The sequence below is a fragment of the Dermacentor andersoni genome, chromosome 10, assembly GCF_023375885.2.
Source record: "Dermacentor andersoni chromosome 10, qqDerAnde1_hic_scaffold, whole genome shotgun sequence".
NCBI classification, from domain to species: domain Eukaryota; kingdom Metazoa; phylum Arthropoda; class Arachnida; order Ixodida; family Ixodidae; genus Dermacentor; species Dermacentor andersoni.
In genome coordinates, this window is record NC_092823.1 from 23,975,679 (window position 1) to 23,986,912 (window position 11,234).

The 11,234-nt window shown below is 41.0% G+C and overlaps 1 protein-coding gene across 10 annotated transcripts in view; it reads left to right on the plus strand.

Moving 5' to 3' along the window:
* The window catches only part of LOC126518991 (uncharacterized), a 101,485-nt gene extending 92,084 nt beyond the window's left edge, over nt 1–9,401 (plus strand). For 4 of the 10 annotated variants that reach the window (XR_011890747.1, XR_011890752.1, XR_011890749.1 and 1 more), the window contains 3 exons: nt 3,503–3,688; nt 5,510–5,671; nt 9,296–9,401. Coding sequence is in view for 2 of the 10 variants with exons in the window: in XM_072285108.1 (XP_072141209.1) it covers nt 3,503–3,688; nt 5,510–5,587 (264 nt within the window). In the remaining 8 variants the exon portion in view is untranslated. Of the gene's footprint in view, nt 1–2,406; nt 3,689–5,509; nt 5,672–9,295 lie in introns of those variants that run through there. The other 6 variants (XR_011890751.1, XM_072285108.1, XR_011890750.1 and 3 more) reach the window with 4 other exon arrangements.
* The last annotated feature ends 1,833 nt before the right edge of the window (nt 9,402–11,234 follow it).

Consider the following 11,234-nt stretch of genomic DNA (forward strand, 5'->3'; position numbering starts at 1 on the left):
GACTAGCGGATCATCACCTAAAATTAGAGCAGGGTGTAAAGGTATGTGTAGTTAACATAATTTGTGCAAAAGTGTTCGTCTATGTGTTTCAGTCTGCGTACATGTGAGTAATATGTGCATAACTGTTACTGGCTGTTGACATTTCTCGCATGTTGGTGTGCCTTCTTTCGTAAGTAAGTGATTGTGTGTGAGGTGTGTGTGCCCAATGCGTAGTTGGCATAAAACTACTTCGATGAACCGCTCCTGATGGTAGCATGACTTCCACTCGCCAACTATGGGTTTCGTGAGATGTAGTTTGTTGTCAGCACAACGGTCCCATTCGCGTTGCCATTTCGCCGTTAAGGCTTTTCTAATCGCGCGGATGCTATCTTTGTATGGAAGTGTTGTGTTTGTTATCTCTTTGTTCGCTGCCATCGATGCATATCTATCGGCTGCTTCGTTACCCGGTATCCCAACATGACTTGGTACCCAGCAGAAGCGGATTGATCTCCCATATTTGTTAAGCGCGACCATGTTTAGTATGTCCCCTAACAGTGGTTCACACTCAGATTTTAGGTTTAGAGCCTTCAGTGTACTTGAGGAATCAGTGTAAATGACTGTGTTTTTGTGCTTGCCAGTGATAATCTTTTTACCTACAACCCATACAGCGTAAACTTCAGCAGTGAAAACAGAGGCATGTTTTGGTAGACGAATACTTCTTTCCCAGTATTCTGTTACGGCCCCTACACCCACGTGTTGTTTTGTTTTGGACACATCAGTGTAGAATTGCATGTGATTTTGATATTGGTCCCGAAGAGAACGGAATTCTTGTATAATGTGTTCGTGTGGAGTGTCTCTTTTCCTTAAATGTGTTAATGTCCAGTCGCACAACTGCGTGAAATCGTACCACGGGGCCAACCGTTCTGGTTTCTTGGCAACCTGGAGGACTTCTTGGGGAATTTCATAAGCCCGACAGTATTGCTCATACCGCAGTACAAGTGGCCTAATCATGTTTGGTTTATTTGTGTAGTGTAAGCGTGAGTTGCACTGTGTGACGATGTTGTAGCCTATGTGTTGCGGTGAAGACTGAATTCTGAGTACGTAAGAAAATGTGAGTAATGCTCTGCGCTGCTGTAATGAGGGTTCGTTACATTCAACATATAAACATTGAATAGGTGACATCTACTTACTGTGAAGTTCAAATGAGGTGTTACTGTTAGGGTGACTATATATAATTTATGGTTTAATTCTAATCTTGTATGAGGCAGACATAGTTTACCCACTTGGTTAAACAATAGAGATGTAATATCTATGTATACAAGTATTACTCATTCATTTATGCCATCTGGACAATGGTAGAAATGCATGGGTAATACTTGTATACATAGACATTACATCACTATTGTTTAACCAAGTGGTGCCCCTGCATGCTAAATTTTACAGGGCTATTATTAAATAATGTCAACTTTTGTTGTAACATTAAGGCACCTTTTATATTATTAGAGATTACCACCATTGTGTACCACCATAGTGTGATATTTACACTCAATGTATTTGACTTTGCTATAAAACCCTGCACAGTGGTGCATCATGAAATTTTTTGCTATAGTTTCTGGCCGCAGAATGCACTTCACGTTATATTCTTGTTTGCAACAAGACTATAAAGCAGGTTTCTCTCCTTATATTTTGTGGCACTTCAAACTGCGGCGAGCTAAACCACTGGGCAGCAATACTGGAATCGCTTCTGCGTGTGGAGCTGTCTTCAAACACACACAAGGAATACATACATGCTTTTTTAGCGCAAAACAATGGACACAAGAAAGATGACAGAACAAGGCGCTACTCTCAACTGACATCACTTTATTGCGTCCCTCCTTTGTAGACAGCAGAATCGAGAAGGACATGCGCTGTGAACACCATATGTAGGAACCACCAACATCTGATCACAAGAGCACACTCATGCGACAGAATCCAAATAAACCATATTGAGCACTGTACAAGGTTAAAGAAAGCACACTAATGCACTGTGACCCCAATGACTGTATGAAGAAAGCTTCCGATAACTCTCTGGCGGTGGTATCATGGCTCTTTTTCAAAATCGTAGTATCACAAAACATTGCGAACATAAGCGATCCATACCAACAGGCACAGATTCCCATTTGGCTCAACATAGTAAAATATGGAAGTGCAAAGCCATGTTTCGTGATACTATGATTTTGAAAACGTGCTGTGATACCACCACCCGAGAGTTATCGGAAGCTTTCTTCATACAGTCATTGGGGTCACAGTGCATTAGTGTGCCTTCTTTAACCTTGTGCAGTGCTCAATATGGTTTTTTGGATCCCGTCGCCTGAGTGTGCTCTTGTGATCGGTTGTTGGTGGTCCCTGCACATGGTGCTCACTGCACATTTCTTCTAGATTCTACTATCTATAAAGAAGTGACGCAACAAAGTGATGTCACTTGAGAGTAGCGCCTTGTGCTGGGGGTCGTCCTTCTTGTGTCCATTGTTTTGCGCTAAACAAAGTATTTATGGATTCGCACCAACTAGCCCGCCAACGCATTGTGTTCAACGCAAAGAAATGCGGCTTTGCCTTCTTTGACTGTGTTGCGGGCACTTCTGAAGTACTGTCTGTCCAATAACCTTGGTGGCATGGAAGTGCCGTCCACTTCTATGCATTGCTTTCTGTTTTATTGTGGCATCACATCACATTATAATCATAATGTGTATGTACTTTTTCTGAGAGACCCATATTCCTATGCTTGTATTATATTTGCTGTCGCATTATTTATGTGCAAATGACCAGTGCTCCAAGTTCCATTTTATTGCAAAGTAAACTACTGATACCTAAACAGTTCTGTATATCAGAAGACCAAAGCCGAACTGCCGAACACTATCAAGCAGCAGCCTTAGTGCAGTGTCAAGTAGTCAAATTTTAGTGGTCATGCAGAGGCGCACAGCGTACCTCTTTCTTACTTGCTGAACAATTAAGCTGTGTGAAAACCGAGTATTTATGTAGCTTCAACCACATGCTATTGGCCATTCTTCCTGCCCTCAGCAAATGTGGAAGATTATCACGGCATTTCTTTTTGTAACTCTTTTTCCTTATTACTGTGGGATTACTGCATGTGTAAGTAGGAAACAGATCACATAGGCAATCAAAAGCCAACAATGTGTAAACTTGGAACATTGTACAGTTTGATGACCCAGAATAAGTAGAAATACACCATAAATGATTGACAATTAACTTTTACTTGACACAGGGCTAGAACATACAGTAAGCATACTGTATGCTCATACGGTGTCACATCAATTTAAATTTTAGTGTAGCTTTACAGTGTACGCTTCTATTGTTGCATTCTGTCAGAGGGATGGTAATGTTTCGCGTGTCTAGCAATTAGACTGTCTATATACAGTAGTAAAAATGTGCGAACTGTATTTTGGAATGATTTGATAGAATGTGTAGAACAATAAAGCCATACAATCAACGCACAGTGATGTGACTTTCTCTGCACATGTTGCAGGTTCAAAAAAGTATGGTGGAAGCTGTTACCAAGGTTCCGACCAGAAAAGACAGCCAGTATAAAATGGTCCACACCACTGATCTCTACTACAGGGGATGGACAGCATATCGAGCACCCTCGACTGAAGCCAACCTTGTCCCGGAAGTTGGTGCTTCACAACTTTGCGGCAGCACTTCGTTTGCACGGGTGTGTGGCATTTCTTCCCCTAACATGCCTGCCTGATGTGCCATAAACTACCCAAGCAGTGTTTCGAGGTGTCCAGAATTTTTCCATTGCAGTGTCTACAGTGTCGCCAACATAAGTGGCGTGCAATGGAAACACTGGTAAATGAGAAAAAACTTGATGTAAGAGAACACTATCGTTCTCTATAACTATACTATAACAATATAAAAGCGCTTACCAGACATGTAGAGACCTCCTAAAATGTGAAAAACCACAAAGAAAAGTTTTTCGGCAGCAATATTATCTGATCGCATGCACTAGTTACTCCACCATATGCCCTGTTTCCAGGACAAGCGCCTGCATGACGCCGCATTTTCACTGGCTTCACCTGCATCCGGAGCGGTGTGCTGCATCCAGCATAACATTAGGAATCAGTGGTGCACAGTGTTTTCTGTCCCCTTTCTCGACGCCTACCGAACACATGGTAAACAGTTTCCAAAGCAAAAAAACAGAGGGAAAGGGCTCTGAACACATTGCATTTTAAAGTGGCTGGTACTGGGTAACGCAAGTACTGTGGCATAGTAGATTTGCACCAGGCAACCTGGGCGCCCAAGAAGGCTGCTGTTTATTTGCAAATGGCCAACGTATTGCGAGCATGTTGAAGTTCTTTTTTTATTCTGATCGCTTATTTAGCTAGTGGAGACAGCTTTTACAACTGGAGAAGAAGCCTTGGAAGCATGAAACACTTCACAAAACCAGCTTCAATATATCGTGTCTGCATCACAATTTCATGGCTGCATGAGTGAACCCTCTGGTTAACATGTAAGAGTGTTCATGATGTTTGCCATGCATTATCCACTTTATTTACAGGTCAACCCTATCTTGAAATTTAAGCTGATGTTGCGTTTAGAGAAAGTATGGCCGAGAGCCAGCTTTTGAGAATACAGATTGAGCTCGACAGATTAAACGCCAGAACAAGTGGTTGAGGATTTCAGATCAAGAATCTTCGAAGGCCAGTTCATTTAGTGGTGTTAATATTCTGCTCAAAGTTGTTGATTGTTACGTTCATATGGTGCCCAAGCATTGCGGTAACAACTTCACTTGGAGTACATAGCAAGGGTGTATTCGACGTAAGCTTCTGGCTTTTTTCTGTGTTTTCAAAAACTGGTTTCTTGTTCAGTTTAAATCTTCAAATTTTGCATTGTTTATTAGGTGTTGTGTCCTGTTTCCTTTTCCTGCAGCTTCTTAGTTAAACATCTGAATAGTGAACACAACTTGACCTTTTGCTTGATTTTCTAGATTACACGCCCTCGATGGAAAACAATTTCACTTCAAAACTGCTTGTACCTTACTGAAAGAATAACTTGAAGCAGCCATAGCCGCCAATAATACGCAAGAGATGATTATGAAAATTGTAATATTGTTTTTTGATCTACAGGGTGTCTTAACCATCGTGCACCAAGATTTAGAAATATGTAAATGCGATGTAACTAGACAAAATGAAGGTAATGTTGTTTGCCATCGCTTGGAGATACTCTGATTATTTATTGCATTCTGCCTAATTACATAATTCTTAATTAGTTAATAAATATCTCAAATAATTAAATGAAATGTGTCAATGAAAAGTTGTAGAGCAATATGAAAGCCTCCTGATACACTTTTTTGTTACTGTTACTCAGTGTGTGCTACATAAAAGTTTTTTTTCAAGGAATAAGCCTGCGAATACACAAAGTGTCTTGAGTGGCCAGTCATGTGTCAGTTTTGTGGTGCAAAGCCACGAATACAACTTAAATGGGTTCTTTTAAGAAAAAGACTTGGCTCAGAAAATTATCCTTCTTTATGCAGCCTGTGGAGACAAGGTTTCTTAGACTTGGCCATGGACCTCAAGGAAGATGCCGAGGCCACAGGCAGTTCCTCCAGTGACCGTGAAAAGGTCCCCTGGGGCACAAGTCTAATTTGGCACGCCTACCTTTCTCTTGCAGCTTTTCTGTCTACTTAGCTAACCAGGTGGGTCAATGATGGCAAAGGGAAAAAGAATCAACAGCTTCAAACATTTTTGGTGTGAAGTTTTTCCCTTATCATTTATCAAAAAACGGGTAATAAGTATATGATATGGTCTTCATATGGACACCTCTTTCCCACAGAGAATTAGCAGTAAAAAAAGCAGCTTATGAGGGCTTGAATATTAGCTTGGATGATGTGGCATAGATAGGAAAATGATTATGAATGTTTCTGGTGAAGGTAGTGGTAGTTGAGTGAATAATCAGTTTATATATAGATTAAAAGACATTTCGTTCCAATGCCAGAATTTTAAATCATCCCAAATATTTCTTGCGTTTGATAGTCTATGCACATTGAGTGACAGTGCTTCTTGATGCTTGCTTCGTGCTGACATCATTCTTATGCTGCATAATTCACCTGTTTAAATTCCATATTTCTCCCGTTCAAGCAACTTTACATTCATCATAAGAAACCTCGTAGATGAGTTCCAGAAACTTGCTGATGAGATTAGGGGGCGGCGTGCACCCCAGGCTTGGATATGCATTCAAGAACCTCATATCTTGCAAATGTTAGAAATACTCCTGCTAAGCAAGTTCTTGGTGTCATACAAGGTTATTTGCGAATACGAATTTGCCTAAATTTAGAAAACAGTCAATCTAAAAGATGTCAAGCAATATCGCTGACAATACACACACATTTCAACTGAACTAAATACAAATAAATATAGCACCAAATGCAGAATCATTGGCATGATGCCATTCTTTCAGTGGAATAAAATCTGTCCTGCATTGTAAATCTGGAATCCTTTATAATACAGACTACTAAATACCTCATGAGGGTTGTGATGTAAAATATGCATGGATTTATTCCTCGTTTTTTTACTTTAAGACCCGATAATGCTTAAACAGCAGTGAAAGAACTGAGATCACAGTACTTAATACTTTATATTGCTCCAGAAATCAGTTTCTCTGCCGATCGCAGCATTTCACACTAACAATTTTTGACAGAAAATGTGAGACAGAAGGCACATAACACTTAGGGTGGTGCTATTCACTTTGATTGTTTGGGAACGAAACCCATAATGTACATGTTATGGCCCTACGTGTCATTGCCTTTGAACAACAAAAAGGTAGGGGGTTTGCATTTTGCGAAACTGCATGGAGGTTTTTACTGTGTGCAATTAAAATTCGAAACCTTCACAGCTGATACTAAATGTATCTCCACAGCTTTAGGTTATACAGGTGCACTACTTTACACAGAACACACTCTTTTACCTCGTCACTGCCCACACTCTTAGGCAAAGTTACACCCTTTGGAGTCCCCCTTCTGCCACACAACGATAATCGTCATCTGCCTTGATGCGTTTCCTTTCTTTAACGCTGCGAGCCCTCTACTTTAAAGTAATGAACAGCATGCGCGTTATCAGCATGATAGCATTCCCGACAGGAAAGTAGCCGGCGTGGCGTTTTCAAGAAAGGAAACATATCAAAGCAGATAACGATTATTGTTGTGTGGCAGAAGGGGCACTCCAAAGGGTGTATCTGCCTAAGAGTGCAGGTGGTGATTCAGATTCTTCAAAGGTGTTTCATTGTATGGGATGGCACATCGCTCTTCACTTATTTGCAGAATATTGCATTCCAATTGTGTCATATGAGATGAATCCATTAGAGAGCTTTAACTTGCCCTAAATTTATTACAGCTCTGTACTGGTAAACTGGCAGCAGCTGGCAGTGCTTGTGGAAAAACAATTGTAACTGCCATATTATATGTAACTGCTAGTGCACAGGCATCGGCAGCTGCAATGGTTAGGGTACACTTGTTTCTTCTATTCTGGGGTATGCATCCTCCACCAGAAAGTAGTTTTTTTAGTCTTCCCCTTCTACCACATTGGAATGTGAAATGGGGCGTAATTTGTAGGGTATACTCTTGCATAAACTTCATGAGCATTTATTCTTATCTGTGCGACAGATCATTGTTGCTACGACTGTAAAAGCAGGGTGCCTGTTTACGGCACCCGTAGGGAACAATCTGTGAATCTTTAACGAACAGTAAGGATAATGAATAATCGAATAATTTTTACTAATTTTCAACAAATTTAGCACTCTTTGCTTTCCACTGTGGTGTTTTTCAAACTCTAATGTTGGCACAAGGTTTGACTGCAGGATGTCATTTTGTGTGAAAGAGTGCACTTGTGCGCATAACACCTCATCGTCAACATTCTGCTGCACAGAATGTCATTAGCTTTCGTATGCATTGGTCACTATCGGCTGCTCCTTTGTTAGTTTGAATGTAGCATTTATGCAAAGCACATTTGATATTCTAACAAAAAGCATTGTGCCCTCTTATCCCCTAATTCTCCTACATGATGCCTAGTGCTATAATAGCATGGCTGACACCATGAGAGTCAGTGTGGTTTATAATTGTGTCTGGTGGGGTGGGGGGTGTACATTAACTTAAGCAACTTTTCCAGACGACTTGAATCAATATTGTGGAATGCTGTTTTTTTAATCACTGTTACCAAGTTTCGCTTTGGTTGTGGCAACAAGTATAATGTAGTTCGCTAGCACTCCTGCCAACACATATAATGTGCAGGCATCTGTGTTGAAAAAAAGACCAGCTAATGGTTTGCGAGGAGCTAAGGTCCATTTAGACCATTAAAGTTTGAGCTTGCACCGGTGGAAATAACTGGTGAATGAAAGCACACCCAGGAGAACTGACCATAATATTTTCTTTCATTATAATAATGCTGAAGCTTTGAACTGCATTTGAACTGACTTGTTTAAAAAATGACCCATTTCCTTGTTCAAGTAAGACAAAGGTTCCACAGGAAGACAGAAACTTGAAGTCGTCAACAGCAGCATGAATATAAACAGCGCTCGACGTTTTGCAATCTTGCACCTGGTTATCATATTGTCCATCCCATTTTTTTCCACAGGCTGCTCTTTACTGTTTTATGGTCATACCCAGTGTAATTTTAATGTCCCTATTTTTTAATATTTGGTCAATATATCTTTTCTTCATCGGCTTTCAACAAAATATATATTCGTAAGGTGCCTTCATTTACCATTTACAGTGATCTTAACCAGATGCATCTTGATACGAAATTTATTTTCCTTAATTCTTCGTTTTCCTCTTCCAAAAGTGCAAACTGTTTATCTTGATACCTATTTTGTCTTCTAGGAAGATTAGGTCTACTGGATTAATGACTGCTTACATGTGTACATCGCTTTCTGTTTTGGTCACCCCTACTCTTAGCAAGTACTGACAGCAGTGCTCATACCCGCTCCATCACAATCACCACTGCTAAGCACACCCTTCCTTCCTTTATTTTAACACTTTGGCTTCTCTTGACCTATTATATGCACCAGTTTCTTCTCCCCCAATGAGGCTAGGGGCCAGTGAGCTATGCATAATCCAAAACAACACAGCCAAGGAAAACATTTGCTACCCTAATGACAAGCACCTATGTCGAAATGTTGGCTACAGCAACATGCCTTGTTCCAACAATGTTGGTCTACTTACATGTTTTTCTAACACAGAAGTTACTGCTTTGTCGTGTTCTGTGATTATACTTTTTTGCCGCTTTCTTTAGGATGGATATTCATGAATACTATTTGTTTCTCCTAACAGCAGCAAGTTTATCCTTGCAAGCGTTTTGTGTCAAGAACAACTTTCACCAGTAAGAAGTGCAAGACGAGTGATTGAAAAAAATAAAGTTGCTTCTGTTATCTAAGAACTTGAGGACTGAAATGTTGCACCTTTCTGTATATGTGCTATGCAGTGCATTCATATCACAAAGTGCAAAGTGTTTTATCTCTGCAGCCATGTCAGTGTGTTGGCAAGACAATTTTCTCAATGTTGACCTGCTGCTTTGTCTATGAGCTGCCTTCATGACATTTGCATTAAAGGTGATGTACTATCGTGGACAAAAGTACCCTGGAAGTGCGAGCGTTGACCAAATTGCATTTCTGTTCAAGACCGCTTAAAACAGTGGGTGACGTATGCACATTCCGAGCGCAGATGGTAGCACGGCTGATCCCAGCAAATAGTGCACCATAAAATTCGGTCGACTCTCGCACGTCCTGGGCAATTTTGTCCCCGATGGCACATTCTTCGAACAATGGATATGCTCTGCAAGATGAAATACGGGAAACACCTGTACTTTAACAGATATAGCACAGATTTAGCATACGGAGTCTTTCGTTTTCTGAATACGGCAAGCACCTGTATTTTGACGGTTATAGTACAAATTCAGCATACAGTGTGTTCCGTTTTCTGAATACGAGAAGCACCGTACTTTAACGGTTATAGTACAGATTCAGAATACAGAGTCTTCCGTTTTCTAGATACAGAAGCACTCGTATCTTGTATTACGGTCTCTCTTTTACAGTTGTCCGTTCTACGGAAATGACCGTTCTTAACTTACGGAAGAGTGTTCGGTCACAAATTTCCAGCAAATTTTCTCTAAAGTAAGGCAAATTTTTTTTACAGTGTAGCAATAACGAGACAACCAAGTTTGAAGTCGCCGCCCGCGACACCAATGCCGATTTCGCCAGTGCATTCTGCTTAAGAATTTTTCTAACACTCGTCGGTTCATCATCATCATCAGCCTGGTTACGCCCACTGCAGGGCAAAGGCCTCTCCGATACATCTCCAACTACCACGGTCATGTACTAATTGTGGCCATGTTGTCCCTGCAAACTTCTTAATGTCATCCACCCACCTAACTTTCTGCCGCCCCCTGCTACGCTTCCCTTCCCTTGGAATCCAGTCCGTAACCCTTAATGACCATCCGTTATCTTCCCTCCTCATTACATGTCATCCACATGCCCATTTCTTTTTCTTGATTTCAACTAAGGTGTCATTACCTCGCGTTTGTTCCCTCAACCAATCTGCTCTTTTCTTATCCCTTAACGTCACACCTATCATTCTTCTTTCCATAGCTCGTTGCGTCGTCCTTAATTTATGTAGAACCCTTTTCGTAAGCCTCCTGCTTTCTGCCCCTTACGTCAGTACTGGTAAGACACAGCTATTATACACTTTTCGCTTGAGGGATAATGACAACCTGCTGATCATAATTTGAGAATGCCTGCCAAACGCACCCCAGGCCATTCTTATTCTTATGGTTATTTCAGTCTCGTGATCCGGATTCGCGGTCGCTACCTGCCCTAAGTAGATGTATTCCCTTACCACTTCCAGTGCCTCGCTACCTATCGTAAACTGCTGTTCTCGTCGGTTCTATATGCGCAAAAGAAATTTCTGTTATTCATCTTCCTTCTTGAAGTGCACGGCGCGACATGTGATTTCTGTGTACGAAATCATTGAAATTGGCTCCACAAAACATCACGCTGATGTTCCTGACGCAGACTAGTGACCACAAAAAAATCAGCATTTGCATACAGATGCACCTACAAATTGGGAATGACGCTCGGCGCACCAGGAATGTTATTAGCATTCCTCACATACAAAGGAAATAAGCAGTACTTGCTTATTTGCAGAAACATTAAAGCATGATAGCATCCGTAGCATTGAGTGGGCCTAGACGTCAAGCTTGATGTTTGGGAAGATG